At 47.4% G+C, this 24,839-nt stretch overlaps 1 protein-coding gene across 13 annotated transcripts in view; it reads left to right on the forward strand.

The window, feature by feature from the left end:
• Positions 1 to 24,839, forward strand: part of CTNND2 (catenin delta 2) — a 671,801-nt gene that overhangs the window by 116,173 nt on the left and 530,789 nt on the right. For 11 of the 13 annotated variants that reach the window (XM_077353364.1, XM_077353363.1, XM_077353367.1 and 8 more), the window contains exon 3: positions 21,542 to 21,654. The exons of the other annotated variants lie outside the window; for them this stretch is intronic. In XM_077353364.1, coding sequence (XP_077209479.1) covers positions 21,542 to 21,654 — 113 coding nt within the window. The remainder of the gene's footprint in view (positions 1 to 21,541; positions 21,655 to 24,839) is intronic. 13 annotated transcript variants of the gene reach the window in all.

The following is a 24,839-nucleotide window of genomic DNA, read 5'->3' on the forward strand; positions in this document are numbered from 1 at the left end:
GGGACTGCTGCTGACAGCGGAGGTTTTTGGTTCAGGGGTAAACACTGCCCACGAAGGGTTGGCTGAGCGTTTTTTATCCGCCTGGGCTTTGTAAGTCTGTTTAGCCTCTTCCAGGCAGGTGATGATGGAGGGCCAAGCCTTGGAAATGTTACTAGCCCTGTTCCCCACATCCAGAGCCTCTGGGGACACAAGCTCCCATGTGGGCGCTGCTAACAGGTCGGTGCCATAGACTGCTTTAAAAGGGGACACCCCAGTAGAAGCATGGACCCCGTTGTTGTAGGCAAACTCCGCCACCGGAAGTAGCGAGACCCAATCATTTTGTTGATGGTTGAGAAAGCAGCGGAGGTACTGTTCTAGGATTTGGTTCACCCGTTCGGTTTGGCCGTTTGACTCTGGATGATAACCAGAGGTGAGGGCTTGCTCCACCCCCAGGAGCTGCAAAAGCTCCCGCCAGAACTTGGCAAGGAACTGGGGGCCACGATCCGAGAGCAGTCTCCTAGGGATACCATGCAGGCAGTATACGTGCGTGACGAACAAAGACGCCAATTTGGCGGCTGAAGGCAATCCCCCACATGGCACAAAATGAGCTTCCTTGGAAAAGGCATCGACCCCCACCCAGATCATGTTTTTCCCTTGGCTGAGAGGGAGGTCGGTTATAAAGTCCATCGTGACATCCGACCATGGGCAGGAGGGTGTGGGCAACGGTTGCAACAAGCCCCTTTTCTTTCCCTCCATGGGTTTGGAGGTGAGACAAGTAGGACATCCCTGCACATAGTTCTCCACATCCCCCCGCATAGAGGGCCACCAATAGTGTCACCGGATCAAATGCAGAGTTTTGACAAAACCAAAGTGCCCTGCTGATTTAGAGTCGTGGCACAATTTCAAAATTTCCCCCCACGCCACTGCAGGGACGTAAAGCCGGTCATCTTTGAAAAACAGGCCCCCCTTCTCGACCAAGGAGGAGCGCAGCATCTTGAATTCCACGTCCCTTAGGACCTCCTTCTGGACCCACCCTCCAGGGACAGGAACCCCTCCCTTCGCCTTGCTGCGTGTCATCGCGGCCAGCCCCAACTGGGCAGGCGTGAACACCGTGTCCACCAATGGGTCGCGCTTGCTGTTGTACTGGGGGAGGTGTGACAGGGCATCAGCGAGAAAGTTCAGTTTCCCCGGCAGATGTTTGAGCGTGAAGTCGAACCGGGAGAAAAACTCCGCCCACCGCATTTGTTTGGCGGACAAGGAGCGGGGCTGCTTGAGAGCCTGCAAATTTTTATGATCCGTCCAAACCATGAACGGGACTGCTGACCCCTCCAACCAATGTCTCCAAGTGGCTAGGGCCAGTTTCACAGCTGCAGCCTCCTTTTCCCAGATCGACTAATTCCTTTCAGGACCAGAAAACTTTTTTGACAAATAAGCAATAGGGTGCAGCTTCACGTCCCCCCCTTCCTGGAGGATCACCGCACCCATGGCCACGTCCGAAGAGTCCACTTGCACCATGAACTGTTTGGTGGGGTCCGCATGGGCCAGGACGGGCTCCGATGTAAAGAGCTCCTTCAGTTTTTCAAAAGCCCCCTGGCAGAGCGGGGACCATTTTAAAGGGGCCCCGGGCTGCGTTGCCGCTTTTCCCCCCTCCTTGGTTTTTAGCAAGTCCGTTAAGGGGAGGGCCACCCTAGCAAAATTGGGGATAAATGTTCTGTAGAAATTAGCGAACCCCAAGAAACTTTGGAGTTGCCTGCGCGTCTTGGGCGGTTCCCATGCCAGCAGGTCTTTCACTATCCCCGGATCCATCTCAATGCCCCCGCTGGACACCCGGAATCCCAGAAACTCCACCGAGTCGCGGTGGAACTCACACTTAGACAGTTTGGCAAACAACTGGTGCTTCCGGAGTCGATGCAACACTTCCCGGACCAGGGCCACGTGGTCTGCCTGGTCGTCAGAATACACCAGAATATCATCAATGTACACCAGGACCCCTTGATACAACAAGTCATGGATTATTTCATTAATCATGTTCATGAACACGCCCGGAGCGCCGGCGAGGCCGAACGGCATGACAGTGTATTCGAACTGTCCAAGGGGGGTGTTAAATGCCGTTAAATATTCATGCCCCTTCTTTATACGGACCCGGTAATAGGCCTCCCGCAAATCCAATTGGGTGAAAATCCTCGCCCTCCCCAAATGTCCCAACAGATCCTTGATCAAAGGCAAGGGGTAGGCGTTGCAGGTAGAAACAGCGTTCAACCCACGGTAGTCACTGCAGAGGCGCAAGGAACCGTCCTTTTTCACAAAAAGGACCGGGGTGGCCAGCGGGGAGGTGGCAGGCTGGATAAAGCCCCGGGCCAAGTTTTTGTCTAGGAACTCCCTGAGCTCCTTCATCTCACGCGGACTCATAGAATAGAGCTTGGCTTTTGGGAGCGGCTCCCCTTTCTTGAGCTCAATCGCACAATCAGTCTTACGGTGGGGAGGCAGCTGATTGCACTCAGCCTCCACGAACACATCCTCAAAGTCTCGATACTCCGCCAGGAGTCCAGGTTCCCCCACCCCCGCAATTGCAGCGGTGACGGGCCCTTCCCCCGGTGGCTCGGGACGTCGGTGTCGCTTACACCCAGGCACCGAGAATTTCACTGTTCCCGTTTTCCATTTTACAGTGGGGTCGTGCTCTCGTAACCAGTCCAGCCCCAACACACATGGGAACGCCGATCTGGGAGCCACCAGCGGTTGTATCTGCTCCCAATGTTTGTCAATGTCCAGAGCTATGGGGAGCGTCTTGGCAGTGGCCTCCCCCCCAGGGGCACACTTCCCATCCAATTGGGCAATGGGCATCGGTTCCGCTAAAGGCTCCTTTCCCACCCCTAAATTCTTGGCCATCGAAGGGCTCACCAGTGTCTTGGTGCAGCCCGAGTCCACGATGCACTGCAATCCCACTTGCTTCCCCGAATTGGGCTCAGTGAGGGTGGCCGGCAAAAGTACCAAGGGAGAGTCACTCACCAAACCTTCGCCCCTGGCCGGGACCTGCTGGCGGGGCGCGTTTACAGCAGGTCGTCTTCGTTTCCTGACTGCTCACTGGAGTTCGTGCCCTCCCCCGGGCTGCTGTCACTGGAATCCGCAGTCACAGGCATGGCGCCCGCTGGAGCCAGGAGCGACCGAACGACTTTCTTGGGTGGTGGCTTCTTAGGTACTGCGCTACGGGTAGAGGCACCTCCCTCCGGCTTGGCATCGGTTGTGGTTGTCCCGGCCGTCTTCGTCGGGCACTGAGCAAGGAAATGCCCGGACTGGCCACAGCCCAGGCACAACCCCTTCTCACGTCGGCGTGCCCGCTCGCTGGAATCCACTTTTCCCTTTGGCTTCGGTTTCTTGGGAGTTGAAGTCTTCACCGCCGCCTTCTCCTTCCCACTGCCTAAGCCTGCGGCCAGCATCAGGCGATGCTCCATTTCCCCGGCCAGATGCACCCAGCCCATCACTGTTGCCGGGTTGTCCAGGTGCAGGCACTTGCGGGCCAAGTTCCCAGATAGCCCCTCTCGGAAAGTGTGGACCCGCTGAGGTTCGGTCCACTCCGGTACCGAGGCTGACAGCTTCCGGAACTCCCAGGAGTACTCTGCCACCGACATCGACCCCTGTTTGATTGCCTTGAGCTTTTTCTCTGCTGTTTCACACTCAAACGGGTCCACGTACATCAGGCGCATCGTTCTCATGAAGCGGTTGTAGTTCCTCACCGCCCTGGGGTTGTAACGGTAGAGGTCGATGAACCATTTCGCTGCCTCACCCTCCAAGCAGTCACCCACGAATCGAATGCGTTCAGCATTGTCCTGAAAGGTGAATCCCACATCCATCATGTAGGCTTAGAGGTGGACCAAGAACCCTGGGAAAGCAGACGGGTCCCTGGCGAATCGAGTTTTAAACTTGTAGGATCTACGGATCTCGGCTCCTCGTATTGTGGGGGCAGCCGACCTGGTGGGGCATTGGCCCAATCCTGAACTGCCCCTCTCGGCCGCCTTGCTCCCCTGGGTCGAGGGTGCGCTCCGCGTCCCGCTCCTGCGGCCGCTGCTGCGTCGGCTCCGAGCCGCCCCGGCTCCGCCAGCACCAGCCCTTTGGGTGCGCCACCACCCTTTGGGTGCGCCCGCTCGGGGTTCTTCTCCACCCCCTGCTGCCGCTGCTCCCTGGTCATCAGCATCCTCCTCTTCACCGGAAGAGTAGGCCGCGACCTCAGCCGCCCCTGGGGCAACGGCCCCGTTCCCTGTTCCAGTTGCCGAACCTGCAACCGTCGCCATGTGGTCTCGACGGGTCGAGTGACTTCCCGAGGATCGCCGACCTCCCGGCCGTCTGGCGGCTGCCTGTAAATCCCGTAGGAGGCGCCTCGACTCACGCTGGGACTCCGGCCCCAATTCGCCAGACAGTGAGTGCAGCCAATCACCCACACGGCTCATCTGCAACTGTAGCTCCTGCACCTCTAGTGCCGCCGCCATCCCACGGTCTGGCACCCCCACAGGCAGTTTTTTGGGCCACAGTTCATCGTCCGTCAGGTGGTCTTACTTGGACAATCGCTTGCGATCTGTAATGTGCCATTCCAGGAACTCCGAGGGCCCTGGGGTAAAGTCACTCAGGACCTTCGCCATCCCCGAGCCAAAGGAACCCGAGGCGGCAAAGTCATCCTGAGTCTCATCCGCATACAGGTCTCCCTCATCTTCCTGCTCACTATAGAGGTTACCTTCGCCCTGCATGATTACAGGCGAAAGGTGTTGTGAGAATTGACTTAATGTCAAGTGTTGCAAGAACTCACAACAAGCTTCTTTAGAAGAAAGCGTTTATTGAGAAGTAACTTCAGACACCTAAGCTAGAAAAGTCAATTCTGCCCGAGACCACATTTGCCGCTCCTTTTCAATAGAAATCTCCTGCCTAAACCTTGAAGGTTCCCAAGGGAGGGGGGAGAGGAATACCAGGTGCTATAAACCAAAGTGTTACTTCTTACACGTCCTTGGGCATCTCCGGACAAGATAAATGCTTTGGTAACAAAAAGCAGGCCCGGCTGGCCGGTTCAAAAGACAAATAATTCACAGCTCTTTGAGATAACAGGCTACAGCAAAATAGTTTGGATTTCAGGCATGCAGGGATAATATATGGGACCTGAGTTATAAAGAGGCCCAAGCAAGAAAGGTAAAACACAAGTTAAACAAACATGGAGGAACCCAGGCCAACCCATGGCAGGGTCAGGCACTGATCCTGACAAAGCCATATAATACTGTTCTGGTCCCTAAAGGACCTCATGTATTTGAAGACTTACTTTACTTGTTTAAAGCATTTAAAGAGAACTGATAACCAAATATGCTCTGATCACGCATGCTCAAAATACATCTCTATCGTAATAGCTTATAGAAATATTGATATAGAGACCTGTTGCTTTCTGCCTTCCCTTAGGATGACATTCCTTTTCAGTTCAAGTTAATGAAATATGTGTATGTTCAAAGAAGTCCTTGAACTACTAGCATTTTGGGCAGTTTACAGTCAGATAATCCAGGCGTTATATATATATATATATGTGTGTGTGTGTGTGTGTGTGTGTGTGTGTGTGGAAGGTTCTTGACAGTAGTGTGTGCTTATAACCTTAAGATGAATAGCCATGCATTGCTCCTGGCTGCTTAGGAAATTTAATAAAATAAATGGATGTCGTCATCCATCTATGTCTGAAATACTTGGGTCCATTCCACACAGTTTTAATGTAGCAGGAGTGTGGCAAATTGTAATTGCTACTAATATGCTGTTATGCACAACGTCGTACACAATCTGCCACACTCCTGAAACCAATCAGCAAAAAGTGCTTCGTTGTAGCGCTTCCAGGGAAATCCCAAAAAGTGGATTCACCCTCTGGAAAGCACTACACTCTTGCAAACAATCTGAAACAGTTTCGAGAAAGTTCTGTGCGTTACCATTGTTCGGTTTCAGCAAAGTCCCTCCCTCTGGCTCTCTCCTCAGAACTTCCTGTGAAGCGATCACCATTTTTTTTTCTCAGAGTTAGCGGAGAGCAATGAACCGGCGAGCCTTCATTCACCCAGCGAGGCTTCTCTGGCTGCAGTCCCTCCACAGAGCTGCTTTAAAGCTGGCCTCAAGTCACCAAGCACCACACAGCCCCGTTTGCAAGTTCCCTTTATTTTCGGCAAAAAATCGCGCCTGTGCACGGGGGGGGGATTTTTTTTTCACTTGGGGGAGCGTGGCAACGATGAATCGGCAGCTCACAGGCCAGCTGCCAGCTAGATGGGTCTCTATGTTAGGAGGAAGCAAGGAATCAAGGCATATTCGTTGCAACGTGTGTTTTGCTTTTTTTTTAACAACATGTTCTTAAAGACAAAGGGGCTTTTCTGGAGCATGGTAACAACCGCCCATTGGCTGCTCGCTTGATTGACGGCCAGGGGCGGAACAAAGCACGGCAAAAATCACTTCCTTTCTAGCGATTTTTGCCGAGAACGGAAACCTGTGGGAAACGATTGAAATGCAACTGGATTCCACTACAAAGGCAGGTATGCGTTACACCGAATTCCACTATTTTAAATTCCGTTTTTTCTTTCCGAAAGCAATTTGCCACATTGAACCTGGTGCAGAATGGGCCTTGCTGTTGCCTTTCTTTTCAACTTGTACTCAGAATTCTGTTCCATATACTGAATTTACTGACACCTCTTATTGGTACTCACCCATGTCTTCTGCACTTCAAAGAGACTTTGATTAATTTAATAATTTTAAATTCCTCTGCTGATTTAAGCATGTGACTTAATCCCCCACACCCCCCACCATTGTGTAGATAATATTTCTTTTTTTAAAAAAATCAATGGAACAAGCCTCACTAATTGTGAATATAATATCACAAATAAAATTAAATGAAATAATATTTTGATATGCTTCCAAATGGTATTTGCCTGAACTCAGAAATAAGTTATTGTTCTTGTATTAGTAAAGCTAAGCTGCTTAAACCTATGCTGAATGTTATATTTGCATTTGAACATTCTACATGAAGCAATCTTAGATTTTTCTAGTTCTTAAGAATACAATAATGTAGCTGGAATCATGTTATGATTCCAAGAGCTTTTATCTATGGAAAATGTAATGGTTTAGTATGTTATGTTTTAGAATCCCCCCACCCCCAGGTTTCTTAAAATCTGCTCTAGATTTGCAATTCAATTTTGTTTCACATAACACACATTTGACAAATACTGCTGGTAATACTAAGCTGTATTTGAAGGAGAAAAGTGACATCTCTTTGAACATGAGCATCATCATATCACAATAGATTTTTGAATAATATCAGGTTGGTTTATGTGATTTCTGAACTCTTATACCTGATAGTTAAGTGTGGCCCACACAGTGGATCAGGGCACATTGTCAGAAATGGGATTTCTCTCCAAAATTGAGGGATTTCCCCCTCCCAAGTTGCAGAGAAATCCAATAACAGTGAGTGAAATGGAGAGGCTAACAGCGAAGTGTTGCCTGTACCAACAACTCTTCTCTTCTGGAGACACTGCATGCAAATTGCATCAGCACCTCTACTGGGCCACCACTGCAATGCCTGGCTCTGCTGGCAATTTTACCACCTGGCTTGAGCCTGTCCTGACACAACTGGTGCAGTTCCCTGGGCTACTTTGCCATCGCCCGGGCTCAGCATTGCTGCTGCAGCCATGGCAGCCTGCTCCTGGCGTTATTGACCCCCAGGCCTGGCCAGGCTCTCTGCTGTGTCGCCAGTCCTGCTACAGCCAGAATCTATTTTTCTTGGATCACAAATTGGCGATTGCAGCATGGAAATAAAACATCACAGTGCTCTGGGCCACTCAGCAATGATGAGCTTGAACCAAACAAGGACATAAGCCTGTAGGTTAGTTCGATCTATCATAGGTCCAGTAGCCACTTATGGCTCTGAAAGTTGGACAATGCCAGACACCATCTTCTCTAACAAGGGGGCTCAGTTCACCATGTTGGAGTTCAAGGATTTCCTTGATGAGCGCTTGATCCAGCATGTCACTTCAGCTTCATTCACCAATGGAAAAGCAGAGCTAATGGATGACCAAGGAGTTGCCGGGCCTGGTGGTCTATAGCCCTCCTCACTAGATCTACTAGAGACTTCACAAAAACATTTTTCCCCACCCTCGTGTGGTGCAAAACATCTCCTGTTAGAAAATCCCCATCACGGTAACGTTATCCATGGTCCAAAACCCCAAACCACCGTTCCTCATGACACCAATGAGATTGCCAGTCATTTATCTGCATTATTTTTCTTTCATTTCCTAAGCTTCGGCCATGAACAGGAAGAACTGATGAAAGCACAACTTGTGCTCCCAAGTCTTTAACATTTTTCCCCAAGGTCACATCATCTCATGTCATATGCTCCACCCTGCACTGTGCAGTATTTCTTCCCAAATGAATGAGCAGAAAGGGATATCTGTCCTTGCGCTTTACAAGTCTTTCTTGTGCTTTACAAGTCTTTCTGTTGTACTGAGGCAAGCGGGAGAGGGCGTCCGCCAAAAAGTTCATTTTGCCTGGCAGATGCTTAAGAGTAAAGTTGAAACGAGAGAAAAACTCCGCCCACCGCATTTGCTTGGCAGAGAGTGAGCGGGGCTGCTTGAGTGCTTGGAGATTTTTATGGTCTGTCCAAACTACAAACGGAACGGCAGACCCCTCCAACCAATGTCTCCAAGTGGCAAGTGCTAATTTTTCCCAAATCGCCCAGTTGCGTTCTGCCCCGGAAAACTTCTTTGACAGATAGGCTAAGGGGTGCAACTTTCCATCCTCCCCCTCTTGTAGGATTACAGCCCCCATTGCCACATCCGAGGAATCTACTTGCACAGTAAATTGCTTAGTTGGGTCAGCATGGGCCAACACCGGTTCAGATGTAAAAAGAAGCTTCAGATTCTCAAAGACTTCCTGACACCGGGGGGTCCACTGGAGCGGTGCGCCTGGTCGATTTGCCGCCTTTCCCCCCTCCTTTGTTTTCAACAAGTCAGTAAGCGGCAATGCCACTTTGGCAAAGCTGGGAATAAACGTTCTATAAAAGTTCGCAAAGCCTAAGAAGCTCTGGAGCTGCCTCCTCGTCCTGGGGGGTTCCCAGGCCAACAAATCACGCACTTTGCCCGGGTCCATTTCAATTCCCTCTTTGGAAACCCGGAACCCCAGAAACTCCACCGCGTCCCGGTGGAATTCGCATTTTGAAAGTTTGGCAAACAGATGGTGCTTCCGCAGCCGGCTGAGCACTTCGCGGACCAATTTGGCGTGTTTGCCCGGGTCCTCTGAATACACCAAAATATCATCAATATAAACCAGCACCCCTTGATACAACAAATCATGCATAATTTCATTTATCATGTTCATGAACACGCCTGGAGCGCCGGCGAGGCCGAACGGCATGATGGTGTATTCAAATTGGCCCAAGGGGGTGTTGAAAGCGGTCAAGTACTCATGCCCCTTCTTTATGCGGACCCTGTAATAGGCTTCTCTCAAGTCCAGTTTTGTAAAAATCCGAGCCCTCCCCAAATGTCCCAACAAGTCCTTAATCAAAGGCAAGGGGTAAGCATTGCAGGTGGAAACAGCATTCAGCCCCCTGTAGTCCGTACAGAGGCGTAGGGACCCATCCTTCTTTTTCACAAAGAGGACTGGGGCAGCCAGGGAAGAAGTGGCCGGTCTGATAAATCCCCTGGCTAAATTCTTGTCCAAGAACTCCCTAAGCTCCTTCATTTCCCTGGGGCTCATAGAATACAACTTGGCTTTGGGCAGCGGCTCCCCCTTCTTCAGCTCAATTGCACAGTCTGTTTTGCGGTGGGGAGGTAGTTGATCGCATTTGCAAACACATCCTCAAACTCTCGATACTCCCGTGGGAGGGCAGGCGCCCTAGCTGCCCCCACTGCGGCCACGGTTCGACAGCCCTGAGCGGGTTGGGGCCGCACATGCTGTTTGCAACTAGGAGACGAAAACTTCACTGTCCCTTTCTTCCACTTCACCGTGGGATCGTGTTCCCTCAACCAGTCCAGCCCCAACACACACGGAAATGCAGAGTGGGGCGCTACCAGGGGTTGGATCTGCTCCCAATGTTTTTCAATGTCCAAGTCCATCGGGAGCGTTTTCACCGTGGCCTCCCCCCCTGGGGCACATTTCCCATCCAGTTGAGTAATGGGTAGGGGCTCCCCCAGAGGCACCTTCCCCACCTCCAAAGTCTCGGCTAGCGCTGGGCTAACGGGTTTCCGTACACCCCGAGTCCACTATACAACGGACACCCAATTTTCTCCCAGAGTTGGGCTCTGTGAGAGTCGCGGGCAAGAGAACCAGTGGAGAATCGGCGTGACCCGGGGTCGCCTCTCCCAAGGCTCTGATCATGCCTGAGCTAAACGAGCCCGCTCCGGCCCCCTCGCCCTGAGAGAGATCCCAATCCAGGCCTTCTTCCTGCTCAGTATAGAGATTGCCTTCGTCCTGCATATTGGCAGGTGAAAGGTGTTGTGAGATTTGACTTAATGTCAAGTGCTGAGAGAACTCACAACAAGCTTCTTAATAATCAGAAAGCTTTATTGAGAAATACTACATGCATCAAGACTGGCGAAGTCAAATCTGACCTGAGTACAGATTTGCTTCTTCTTATCAATACAATTCTCCCGCTCAAAACTTGAAAGTTCCCAAGGGAGGGGAGAAGGAGAGAAGAGGCACAGGCAATTAAAACAGTGATACATTCTCATGGCCTTGACTGGGTGATAGCGAAACCGGGCCCAGCCGAGAGGCCTCAACAAGTGATAAGAGTTACAACAACATATATTTCACTTTTAATTGTTAGCATGATTATAGGACCTGTAGCAACCAGGCGCCAAGCATTATAACTGTCATGGAAGAACTCAGGCTAATTTATGACAGGGATTCTACAATCCTGACACAGAAGAGCTCGTCCTTTCATCCGGAGGGGCCTGGGAAACATCTTCTGAACTTTGTGGTTGTTGGGGGAATAGCTCTTGCTCCTTTGGTCCAGAGTCACTATCTACAGGCTGATCCTGGAAGTGATTTCTGAGAATCAGAGGGGCAGAACATCTTATTTTTCGACATCTCTAGGTAACATTCTTCCATCCTTTGTCCTCTTGTACTGGGTTCTCCTTTATTTGGTGAGACACCTTTCCCACCTTTCCCAAATACCATCTGAAAAGTGCTCAATTTGTTCCTTTCAAGAACTCTTCACCCTCCTTTTTAGAATAAAGTGTGGACAGGCATTCTTCTAGCTTCTGTACTTTCTCCTCCAGGAGCACTACTTGGTGCATGTGTATTTAAAGTTACTCTGAGGTAAAAATGCAAGCATGCCACAGACAGTGCAGGTCCATCGCCAGGTATGCTGCTTCGATCCATTGTGGGAAGAACCAGACCCCTTCTCAAAAGTCTTGAACACTTACATACAGCCCAAAATGGCATTCGCCTTTGTTACCGCTGCATCACACTGCCTGCTCATGTTTAGCTTACAATCCACAAGTACCCCAAGGTCTCGTTCACACACAGTGTTACCTAGGCCGCCCTCGGTTATTTCCATCTCCAGTCATTCCAGCCTATTGGTAAACTGCATCAGAGGTTGGGGGAGACTTTTTTGTAGCTTATAACCGCTGTCTTGATTTTGTTATTGGTAACTGGGGAGTTTTAGAATGTGTTTATGGCACGAGTGTTTTATGCTTGATGTTTTATTAATATATCTTTGAATTTATATACCGCTGCTTACCATAGTCTCGTGGCTGTTTCCAACAGACCTTTAGCTCTCCCCCTGATGAGCAAGGATGGCTCAATTAGTGGTTCTCAGTCAGTTGGACATGGGCCCGCCATGATGATCTACTGCTGCATTCTGTACTAGCTGTAATATCCAGGTCAGGAACAAGGGTAGGCCTGCCTAGAGTGAGTTACAGATATCTAATCTGGAAGTATCTGTAACATGGATCACTGGCTCAGAGTACCTTTATTGGCTAGGTGTTCCAAGGACAGGTAGGCTGCTAGTAGCCGTGGCGCAGAGGGAAAAGTACCGTTTGGGCTACGTTTGTGATCTGAGCGTCCATGGAACGTGAGGCATTAAAGATCACACCCAAATTCCTACAGTGCAGATGTCAATTGCACCCCATCCAGGCAGGGTAGACATGCTTCAGGCCTTCAACCCTTGAAAGTCGTGTCACCAGTTGGGTTTTTATGGTTCCAGTTCCAGTCCCCCCACCCCACCCTTTGATTTTTATTGCTTATAACAAAGCCTGAGTGAATGAAGCTAGGTCTTTGTTGGCTTTGAGCGATCCATTAAAACATACAGAGACAACTATATGATATAAGAGCACTTACACTGGTTGTGAAGATCTTGTACTAGCAACCATGGAAACTTTTCCCCAACAATTGTGTGACATTTGATTCCATTAGGGCCTTTGCACAGAAGAGTATTTTCTGAACTATATTTTTAGCAGTCACATTTTACCAAGAATGCCTTTCATCCTGGAGTGCCTTTTTTTTTTGCAGTATCCAGATCCAGAAGTGGGAGGCTCAGTCTGCTATTTGTTGTAGTGATTATCCTGTCTGAGGGAACAGAGGGCTCTGGACAGATCTCCGTTGAAGTTCTTTGTGAACTTTCCATAGTGAATAAGGACATTTTTGTCTTGAAGTTGAGATTTTAAAAAATCTTAATTGACATGATGATATTAACCATTCAGTCGAGTGGGTAGATGAAAATCATATTTTATAACCACATCAAGCTGGATTCAGAGAGGGCCTTAGCACCATTGAGAAATATCAGATACTTCAGCAATTGGTACATTCAGGGATAAATGGCCCTAAGAAAGTGTTGTATGTGGCTTTCGTTGACTTGGCTGCAGCATTTGATTCTATGGCAAAAATTAGCAAACTTGAATATTGATAGATTGCTCCAATTTCTGCTGTGGGAGTTGCACTTTGACACTTATGCTCAAATTAGAGTGGGAATTTCTGGCTCCCTAACCAAGAAAATTCTAACATGCAAGGGTGTCAAGCAGGGATGCGTGTTAGCTCCCCTGTTGTTTAATTTATATATAAACAACATTGTAGAAAGATTCTCTGGTCCACAATATGTTTCTCCTATACTAGGAGGTCAAAAAATATCTATTTTACTGTATGCGGACGACATGGCCCTTATTTTCCTCACAAAGATTGGGATGCAAAGATTATTACAACAACTTGGTGCTTATTGTAACAAAGAAGGTCTTAAAATAAACTACAATAAGACGAAAGTAATGGTCTTTAAAAAAAGGGCCAAAAAATTATCTTGGAGCCTATCTGGAAATGCTGTTAGCTAGTGCAATTCATTCAAATATCTGGGTATCACATTTAGTGAGAGCCTGAATTGGAAACTTCATCTGGACACCATTAGAGCCTCTGCAACATGCTTAGTGGGCACTACTCTGAAGTTTTATTATACACAAGGAGGCTTCCTCATTGATCCAGCCCTCAAATTATACAACCGCAAGGTTATCCCCTATCTATTGTATGGAGTAGAGGTCTGGGAATGGAAGGAAAACATCATACTTAGGTTGGAATCTGTTCAAAAGACATTCTTAAGGCGAATTCTAGCTCTCCCCAGGGGAACTCCAGCTATTTTGATGAGGACAGAAATAGGCCAACCTTCTCTTAGTGCCCGAGTACATTTTGCAATTCTAAAATTATGGAAAAACCTTAGGTTAGCCAACTCAAACAAATTTAGTCATCAGTCCTTTAATATAATGTTATCAAAGGACCCAGCATGGCACAGCCTTATTAATACCCTTCTTGCACGCTACTCCATCCCCGATGACCTCCTAAATCCATCAGCTAATAACTCTCACCTTAGAGACTGGATGCCCAGCTAGACAGAATGCAAATTTTGAAAATTAACTCAGCAACATGGTTCAAGCAGTTTAAATATGACCACCATAAATCCTCTTACCTAATTAAGATTACCAACTACAAACTCAGAGCAGCTTTCACATCACTCCAATTTGAAACGGTGCCCACAGAGGTTTTAGGTGGCCGTTTTAGCTGTACGCCAAAAAAACAGCGGGTTTTTTTGTATCTGTGGTGCCCAAGCTCTGGAGGATTTACCCCATTACATATTTGACTGCCTACTTTACACTCAACCCAGGGCCAAATTCTTCAACGTGATTTTAAGGGGTTCTAACCTTTCCTCTATTGCTGAAAAGACAATCTGTTATCTGACCAGGTTGATAAAGTAACATATAAAACCGCTCTTTTTGCTTTGGCTACAAGGAATATAAGGGCCAACATTGTTAAGGTAGGCTCTTAATATTCTTGCACTTTGTACTCATGTATGTTGTTTCAGTTCTTTGGTCTTAAATTTTATATTTTTATACAGTTCTTTTTATTCTATTTTACTGTTAATAAATTTGTATTTTATATTTTGTAAAGGCCTATGGCTATATACAGATAAATGTATCACTATCACTGTTAAAATAGCTCAAAATGCCTTTTAGCTGCCCAGTCACACTGCTGACTCATATTCCCTGTCTAGTCTATGAAGACGCCCAAGACAAATCTCGCCCATCCTATAGTGATGCATAAGATTTTTCCTACCTAAATGAACTTTACATTTATCACTATTGAAATTCATTTTAGCCCAATTTTCTAGCATGCCAAGATCATCTAGTATTGTGATTCTGTCTTATGCTGTGTTAGCTATCCCTACCAGTTTAGTGACATATGAAAACTTAATAAGTACCCCCTCTAGTTCTTCATCCAGATAATTTATGAATTTGCTGAACAACACTGGGCCCAGGACAGATCCCTGAGGCATTCCACTTGTCACTCCTGTCCAAGATGTTCTGATGGATAAATTGAAAGACTGCAACCTTGATTTTCAGATAGTTAGGTGGATAAGGAATTGGTTAGAGAACCTTGTCAAAAGCTTTACTAAAATCCAAGTAAATGACATCAACCGAATTTCCACGATCCAGCAAGCCTGTTACTTGGTCAAAAAAGGAAACCAGGTTAGTCTGGCAAGACCTGTTGGAGACAAATCCATACTGACTTCCTTGGATCACCAAATTGTCCTCCAGATGTTTGCAGATCGCTCCCTTTAATATCTGCTCCATTATCTTCCCCACAACAGAGGTCAGACTCACTGGTCTGTAGTTTCCCGGGTCATCCTTCCTCCCGTTTTTGAAGATTGGAATAATGTTTGCTCTCTTCCAGTCCTCCGGGACATCTCCAGCCCTTAAAGAGGTCCCGAAGATGATGGACAAGGGTTGTGCAAGTTCTCCGTAAAGTTCTTTGAGCACTCTCTGGCCCAGGGGATTTGAACTCATCCAGTGCAGCTAAATGCCTCTCGATAACCTCTCTGTCTATGTCAACCTGCCACCCAGACACTGCCATCTCTAGATGTGCCTAAACCCTTTAACCTGTGGGAAATAACAGGTGTAAAACCACTCCCAGAACCTTCCGCTGCATGCAGAGACCTGGGATCAGGGCAGGAATTGTCCTTCTAATTGGCACAGGCCTTTGGGTTGAGGTCGACCCAAACCACCTCTACCGATTAGCCCCCAATACCCCCCCCCCACTATGACTGACACTAATCGCATTTACCCACTGGGTCCCAGTAAGAGTTGAGCTGAGGCTCTTGCAATTTCTATTTTATAATGTTATTGTTATGACCTTGTGAAATTATTATTGTTATAATGTTATTACTGTTATCACCTGTTATCATATGTTCTCTGTATCTTTTCCTGTTTTCTGTAAACCGCTCTGAGCCTTCGGGGAGGACGATATATAAATATTTACACAAATACACTCAACTGAACTTTCATGCTTGGATACCTATATTCCTTCACAAGTATAAAGATTCTTAACATATATTGCTACACCTCCCCCCTTCTTTTCTTGTCTGTCCCTTCTGAATAGACTGTATCCCTCAATTTTAGTATTCCATTTGTATTATCCCACCAAGTTTCTGTGGTTCCTATTAGGTCATAGCCCCCTTCCTCTATTATGACTACTAGTTCCTTCTGCTTGTTTCCCATACTCTGTACATTAGTGTAGAGACATCATAATCCATCCTTTGTGTGCCTCATGGTTTTGGGTTTTGAACTTCCTTGTAAAGTAACATTTCCCTGCTTATGTAATATTTCCTGTAGATTTGAGATCTTCTCATCTTCAGATTTTGCCATCACACCAAGTTCTGAATTTTCATCTCACTCCCCCTTTGGATTTAGTTTAAAGCCCTCTTCGCCAGGTGTGCAAGGGTTCTCCCAAAAGTACTTTTTCCGTCCTCTGTGAGGTGCATGCCGTCTCCTGATAATAGCCCCTCATATTGACATCGTTGACCATGATCCAGAAATCTAAACCTTTCCCAACTACACCAGTAACGTAGCCAGTCATTTACTTGCATGATTCTTCTCTCTCTTCCTATGCCTCGGCCACTTACAGGAATGACTGATGAAAATACAACCTGTGCTCCCAGGTCCTTTACCTTTTTCCCATATCCACAAAGTCTTTCTTAATATGTCCCATGCTCTGCTGGGCAGTATTATTTGTTCCTACATGGATGGGAAGGAAGGGGTAATGATCTGTGGGGTTGATGAGCCTGTCCAGCTGTTCTGTGACATCCTTGATGTGTGCACCAGGTAGGCAGCAGACCTCTCAAGACAACAAGTCTGGTCTACACATGTTGGCCTCTATGCCTCTCCCTCCTCCGGCAGTGTACTCAATCATTTCTCTAATCCCCAGACCTTCTCCTCCAGCAGAGCCACTAATTTGCACTTGCTGCATTTGTAAAAATTGTCCCCCTGAGGGAAAAAGACAAACATTCCGCAGATGGTACATGTCACTACGCAACCTTCTTCAGTCTTCATGCCACTTTGATTCATCTGAACAGTCCTACACTTCACTGAAACCCTCGGCTTGATCCTCAGGTGAAAAGCCAAACAGCCAAGAGCCCTTTATCTCTTGCTCTTGGCTCCTCACAGAGTATTCTGGTTTAATTCAGACTCCTCGAGTCCTTTGGGTTTTGTTAGAATTGCGCGCACCAAAGGCATGTGCTCCTGGAAAGCAAGAGCCTTTTATAGCACAAAGGCCTACTCAGCAGAGGACGGAGCTAGCAGTCAGCTCCTGAGATAATGCTCTCCTTCCCCCAGCTCCTCCAAAGACTGGTTCCTCTGGCAAGCAAGAGCCTTTTATAGCACAAAGGCCTACTCAGCAGAGGGCCGAGCTAGCAATCATCTCCTTTGTCAGCTCCTGAGATAATGCTCTCCTTCTCCCAGCTCCTCCATTAACTGTCCTTCCCCTTTATTTTCAAGTCTATTCCTCAGATGTTTCTCATGACTATCCTGCTTGGCAATACAATGTACTTCACTATGTTAATATTTTGCACAGAATGGGGGTGATTTCACATTTCCCTGAAATTTAACAATTTAGTAAAAGGATGCCTCCTCTTCACCTCTACTCTTTACATATTGCCCATGCTGAAGATAGCCAGTTCCCTTCATTTATGGCACTATAACTTCCATCAAGGTTGGTAGCCAGTTTTGAGCTCTGTGCCACAAACAGAAACTCTGAGCTTCCTTTGCAAATAGCATGGTGTCTTTGTGGTTTGTTTTCCCATGCCTTTCAAGCTAGCTGCATGATTTGTTGTGAGATTTGCTTTGGATCACAGTGACACTGTGTAAAGACAGGTGGGGAGGGGGTCAAAAATGGCAGCTGCAGCATCTTCCCATGTGCCCCCCAAGTGTGTTCGGAAAGTGGGAAGGGGCAGGTGGGCCTTTGCCCAGCAGGGCTCCTCATCTGGGCATCTGATTGACAGTAGAGCTTAAAATGCATCCTTTTAAACAGGATCCCTGAGGGAGACCAGGGTGTTTTAAGTCTTGGTATTACTAAATTCAGAGTCAGAGAGAGGGAAGCTATTCATTAGACTGCATCATTGCCAGCAGTGTTTAAGAATACTGCCGCACCTTTGCCGCATCTTCCTCAGTATGTAATGCCCTTGTTCTTCAATATGTATGTAATACATTTTTCCTTCCTGAAACATTTCAATTCATCTGCAGAGTTAGAAATCATACTGTAGTTTCTCGATACTTTTAATTGTTTTATTTTTAAGGGGTTTCACTGATGCACTCACCAAGCTTTATGACTTATTTAGATCAATTTGCATTATCTTCTGTGTTCTATGGGAGACTATCTTGTCATTTTTCTCCCTCCCTGGCAGTTCCAATAACTTTTGCATAACTGACAGAATCAGCTCTCCATTCTGCAGAAGCTTCAGGGAACAGGAACATTGCAAGAGCCCCTCTGTCATCACAGGAGCCAAACCCTGGCTTCCAAATAGCAGTAACATAGAGATTCAGCCAAAAAGCAACACAAAAATGTGTGGAGTGCAACACCTGGCTGAGATTGCCTTCTCTTGGCCTCACGCAGTCTCCTGTGCCGCAGAGAGATACATTGGCAGATGCAGAATCCTGGATGGAGCCGTGCCCACCATAGGTGACTATGATGGCCAAACAACTGCTCACCTACTTGGTAATTCTGCAGGAACCAGGCAGGAAGAAAAGAGAAGTTGGCCACCACACATCAGAGCAGCTAAACAGAGGCTGGTGGCTGCAGCTGTGCGGGATACCAATGAAGGCCTGGTCATTCCTTAGCACCCCCTTCGTGCCACCTACTTCTTACTTCAGTGCCAGCACAGCCATGCCAGCATCAGTGAAGGGCCAGCAGTCCAAAGACATCTCTCCAAGCTACAAAGGCATGGGGGTTCCTGGCTATCCTCAGCAATCTGCGGATGGGAATGGCTACATCTGTGCAGTCAAATACCAGAAATCATGGGGTTATATTATTATCTTTGAAAATCCCGTGATGCTGAATGCTAGCTATTGTAAACTTCAGTTTGAGCTGCTTCCACCCCTCACCCAATATTAACTGGAAGAGGGCTTTTTGTCCGTTTTTTGTGTTTTTTAAATTTCCTTCTTGGGATTTTTTTTTTATTTCTTGAAACTTTTACAATCATATAATAGTATTATAGAATCAGGGACCTCCAGGATCATCTAGTCCAGCAGTTCTCAAGCGCCATAAAGTGGCGGGGGTGGCGTGCGCAGGCACAGAACAATCTGGAGGCAGTGCAGAGGCAGCGAGTGTCATGGCTCCTCTGCAACCGGCCACCACTGCAGTCACCAACTTGGCAACCCTGCAGAAGGGGCCAGGTGACCCCACTTGGGGTAGGGACCACAAGGTTGAGATCCCCTGATCTAGTCCAGCACCTGCAGAATACAGGAATCTCACAACTGCCTGCCTACTCACAGTGACCCCAATTTGAATATGAATAAATATGAACAAATATGAATAAATAAATACATTTAATGGCCGAGTGATCCCCCCAACAAAAATCTCCATAATCCAGCCTGGCCTGGAGGGAATTCACCTCCCATCCCACAGTGGTGATCAGCAATTCCCTGGGACTGCAAGGAAGGGCCACAAGTGACAAACCCGGCACATCTCTTCCTGCCCACCCACTCACCATCTGCCTAAGTTCATAAGACCAGCATTTCTGTTAGATGACTTTCTGCTTAAAAACTTCCCAAGGGAAGTTCCCACCACCTCCCAAGGAAGCCTGTTCCACTGAGGAATCACTGTAACTGTCAGGAACTTCTTCTGGATGTTTAACCAAAAATTCTTTCAAATCAATTTAAACCCATTGGTTCTGGTCTGACCCTCTGGGGCAACAGAAAACAACTCTGCTTCATCTTCTATATAACAGTCCTTCAAGTCCCTGAATATAATTATCATATCACCTCTTAGTCATCTTATAGAATCATTCATTCATTCATTCATTTGCCTCCACTCCAAGGCTAGCTGGCTCGTGGTGGATTACAATACTTAAAGTCCCACGATAAAACATAAAATCCCCACCTCTTAAGAAAATCACAGTGGCGTGTAACCTAAACCCACCCTCACCCATTTCCCCATGCTCAATGCACTCTGAGAGAGCCGAGATATCCCTGCTCAGTCAGAACAGTTTTATCAGTGCTGTGGCGAGCCCAAGGTCACCCAGCTGGCTGCATGTGGGGGAGCAGGGAATCAAACTTGGCTCGGCAGATTATTAGTCCATGCTCCTAACCACTACACCAGTGGTTCCCAAACTTATCTGGCCTACCGCCCCCTTTCCAGAAAAAATATTACTCAGCGCCCCCTGGAAATTAATTTTTAAAAATCTTCTTTCTTTTACGCTTTCACCACCCCCTTACAGTTATTCATCACCCCCAAATGCACCTGTGGCCCATCACCGCCCCCCTGAATCGCTGCAGCTCACACTAGGGGGCGGTAGCGCCCACTTTGGGAATCACTGCACTTCACCAAGCTGGTATATGGGGACCGAGACCGCAGAGGCCTTGAAGGTCAATACCAAAACCTTAAACTTGATCTGGGATACAACTGGCAACCAGTGTAGCCTCAGCACCAGCTGGATGTGAGCCCTTGAAGGTGTCCCTGTGAGGACCCTAGCAGCTGCATTCTGCACAATTTCCAGTTCGAGGATAAGGGAAGACCAGCATTGAGCAAGGCACAGAAGTCAAGCCTAGAGGTGTCCGTGACATGGATCACTATGGCTAGGTGATCTGAGGACAGATAGGGTGCTAGTAACCTTGCCTGGCATAGATGGAAAAATGCTGTACAGGCTATCCTGGTAACTTGTGCCTCCATCAATAGGGAAGCATCAAGAATTGCTACTAAATCTCTGGCCTCAGGCATGATCTGAAGATGCACACCAGCCAGGCTGGGAAGGCACACTTCCTGATCTGGCCTCTTCTTCCAGAACCACAGGACCTCCATTTTGGAGGGTTCAGGTGATTCAGCTTTAATGATCCAGCTACGGCTTCCAAACAACTGGGAAATGTTTTTTTTGGGGGGGGGGGAGTCTGGGCAACCATCTATTAGGAGATAGAGCTGGATATGATCCACATTTTGGTGACAACCTGGCTCAAATCTCTGAATCAACTGAACCAGAGGGCAAATGTAGATGTTAAAAAGTGTAGGGGAGAGCACTACCCCCTGTGGGACTCCACAAGGGAGCTGAAAGGGGTGTGATATCTCCTCCCCTGCTGCAAGCCTCTGTGTCTGGTTCTCGACAAAGAAATGAGTGAAGAAGATGGCCCTTCCATTTATTATTTGTCCCTTAATATCTGTGTTCCCTTTTGATTTTCAAAAAATATTATGTTCTAAACTTGGGGTGAGGAGAAAAGATGTTGGCGGTTCTGGTGCTTCAGAGAAGGGAGCTGAATGATGAAATATAGTTGACCCTGCAAGACAGAAGAATCCCCTTCTATCAGCAATCAGGACTTCTTTTCAGGACAGTTGCTTCCCTGTCTCCTTCTAAAATGGTGTTCAAAACAGAATCATCAGATGTTTGCTGACCATCCTGGTTTTACTTAATGTGACCCAATTTATGCCATTCCTTTTCTTGCTATTGGAGAAAATGCAGGCATATGTTGGGATTGTTTTTGCTGCCTCCTCTCTTCCTCCTCAGTCATCTTGCTTAGCTTTGCCACCAAGACTCTTGCATGATTGCCTGTGTTTTACATTTCAGGAGTTACAGTTTGAAAGGCTTACCCGAGAACTCGAGGCTGAACGCCAAATTGTAGCCAGCCAACTGGAGAGATGTAAACTTGGATCAGAGACTGGAAGCATGAACAGCATTAGGTACCGCATGGGAGTTGTTTGGTTTGGTTTCTCTATCTATGTGATTGATTTTCATTGTGGTCATTGTCTACTGGTCATCTTCCTTTGGTGAACACCAGAGAGGGTCTGATATTTTTAACAGAGGAAAAAGTTATTTTTAAGTAACTTCACACTGTTTCATATGTGTTAGCTGATAATGAACTGTTGGCAGAAACAGATAGAGAAAATAAACCCCGTGAAAACTGTGGAGGAGATGAAAAGGCATAACTTCTTGATCTGATTAGCAGTAAGTCCTTTTTCTGAAGATCTGGGGTAAGAAAAGAAGGTGGAAAATAAATGATGTTCTGTAGACTGTGGGAAAGTTAGGATCACTTACTGTCCCACAGGCATAAATATCTCAAAACAGCTCCACTGTCAAAAGATGTCCCCCGTGGAGCCACATCTGCAGTGGAAAGGTTCCCCCACAAGGGAGGTGCGGTGGGGGGCAGGTTGCAGGAAGATGGGATTGTGACCAAATGCAATCCTACCTCCCTGCAGAAATTTTTTAAAACACTATCTGACCCTGTGGCATTGCAAAGCACCATGGAGCTGAGCAGAACATTTTTCGTCCCCTCCCGGCCACCGTAGCATGGGCCAGGCCAGATTGCACAGGCCTGGCTGCCAATAGCAGTCATGGCAAAAAAAAGGAAATGCTGGAAAACAATGTATCCTTGCTGTGGCCCATTGGAGGCCCTAAAGCAGGCCAGGGCTAGGAGGGTGCCGGGTCGGCAGCAATATCATGCATGTAGGGAGAATTAGCCCTGCTGCCACACAAGCACCAACCTGGCCTTTCCTCTCTGAGCATAATTGGTCTAAGTCATGGCATGCCTAGAATACTATATTGAAGGTTGATTTCATAAGATGACGGTGATCTGGCTTGTAAAGAGAATATATGATGGATTCAGGTGGATTGTCATAGAATCACAGAATCATAGAATCATAGAGTTGGAAGGGGCCACACAGGCCATCTAGTCCGAGGCAAGAGAGAACAATTCTGCTCCATCCTTCATCCTTCATATGGCACCCTTTTAAATACTTGAAGATGGTTATCAGATCCCCTCTCAGTCGTCTCCTCTCTAGGCTAAACAGACCAAGCTTCCCCAACCTTTCTTCATATGTCTTGGTCTCCAAACCCCTCACCATCTTTGTTCACAGAATCACAGAATCGTGGAGTTGGAAGGGGCCATACAGGCCATCTAGTCCAACCCCCTGCTCAATGCAGGATCAGCCCAAAGCTTCCTAAAGCATCCAAGAAAAGTGTGTATCCAACTTTTGCTTGAAGACTGCCAGTGAGGGGGAGCTCACCACCTCCTTAGGCAGCCTATTCCACTGCTGAACTACTCTAACTGTATAGAGCGAGTTGCAGAAGTCCAGTCTAGATGTGACTGTCGAATGGATCACTGTGGCTAGGTGTGCCGGCTTTGACCAGGATTGCAGACTTTTAATAAAAACTCCACTGTTATTTCAAGATTGTAGTTTATTCAAGCAGATTCTCTGGACGTTCATAGATGAATCTAAAGGGCATTGGTCAAAACCCCATTCTTATTACGCACAATTTCCTGCCTTTCCAAGGCCAGTTAGGATTTACAGTACAGCCAGAAAAAATAGTTACAGGCACAGGTGCAAGGTATGGGAGAGCGGCCAGACCAGATAACAAGTGGCAGCACTTACCCCGGAGATCAGTCTAAGTCTACAAGTAATACAAGCAGAGCAGAATCATGGCATTTCAAAATGGTTACACACAAGTTCAATAGGGACAATTGTAAAGTTCTGCATTTAGGTAGGAAAAACCAAATACACCAATATAAGATGGGGGAGACTTGTCTTGGCAGTAGCATGTGTGAAAAGGATCTAGGAGTCTTAGTAGACCGTACACTGAACATGAGTCAGCAGTGTGACTCAGTGGCTAAAAAGGCAAATGGGATTTTGGCCTGTATCAAACGGAGTATCGTGTCCAGATCACGGGAGGTGTTGGTACCGCTTTACTCTGCTCTGGTTTAGCCGCACTTGGAGTAGTGTGTTCAGTTTTGGTGACCCCAATTGAAGAAAGATGTTGATATGTCTTGTATGGATATCTGAGTACTTGAGTGATGTTGAGTGATGTTATCAGCCACCACCACTCCTCAGATGGGAAGGCATCATCCATATGGAATAGAATCCCCGTGTGGAAATGCGGCCCCAAGAAAACTCCCCTGCTATGCGGTTTCGAGATAGATGGCGAGCCCCCTGGAGAGGAGAGAAAACCCCAGGGCCATTCCGCACCAGGATCTATGTAGTGAATTGGTTTCGGAACGAAAAAACGCCATTTTAAATAGCGGAATTCGTCGTTATGCATACCTGCCTTTGTAGTGGAATCCAGTTGTGTTTCTATTGTTTCCCACAGGTTTCCGGTCACAGCAAAAATCGCTAGCCAGAAAGTGATATTACCGAGCTTTGTCCCGCCCCTGGCCGTCAATCAAGCCAATGGGCGGCCGTTATCATGCTCCCCTCGAGTGAAAAAAAAATAACCCCCCCCCCACGGGCGCGATTTTCGGCCGAAAGAGTGAAAAATAAAGGGAAAATAAACCAGCAAACGGGGCTGTGTGGTGCTTGGTGCTTGGTGACTTAAAACAGCTCTGGGGAGGGACTGCAGCCGGGGAAGCCTCATTGGGTAAACGAAGGCTTGCCGGTGTGTTGATCTCTGCTCGCTCCGAGAAAAAAAAAATGGCGATCGCTTCGCTGGAAGATCAGAGGAGAGAGCTAGGGGGAGGGACTTTGCAGAAACCGCAGCAATGGTAACGCACAGAACTTTCCTGCTAGTGTTGCAGATTGGTTGCAGGAGTGTAGCTCTTTCTGGAGGGTGAATCCACTTTTTGGGATTTCCCTGAAAGCGCTACAACGAAGTGCTTTTTGTGGATCGGTTTCAGGAGTGTTGCAGATTGTCAACGACGTTGTGCTTAACAGCAAATTAGTAGCGATTTCAATTAGCAACCATTGTGCAATTTTGAACGAGTGCAGAATGGCCCCCAATTCTGTTAAGAAAAGTCATTTTTGGTTATGGTCTAATTTGGAAGCGACAAAAGAAGAGGGAGAGAAAGAGGGAGCGAGAAAGAGGCAGATAGGAGGGAGGGAGGGAGGGAGGAACCTACTCATCAAGTTTGCAGATGATACCAAATTGGGAGGACTGG

The sequence above is a fragment of the Paroedura picta genome, chromosome 9, assembly GCF_049243985.1.
Source record: "Paroedura picta isolate Pp20150507F chromosome 9, Ppicta_v3.0, whole genome shotgun sequence".
In the NCBI taxonomy this organism is placed as follows: Eukaryota; Metazoa; Chordata; class Lepidosauria; order Squamata; family Gekkonidae; genus Paroedura; species Paroedura picta.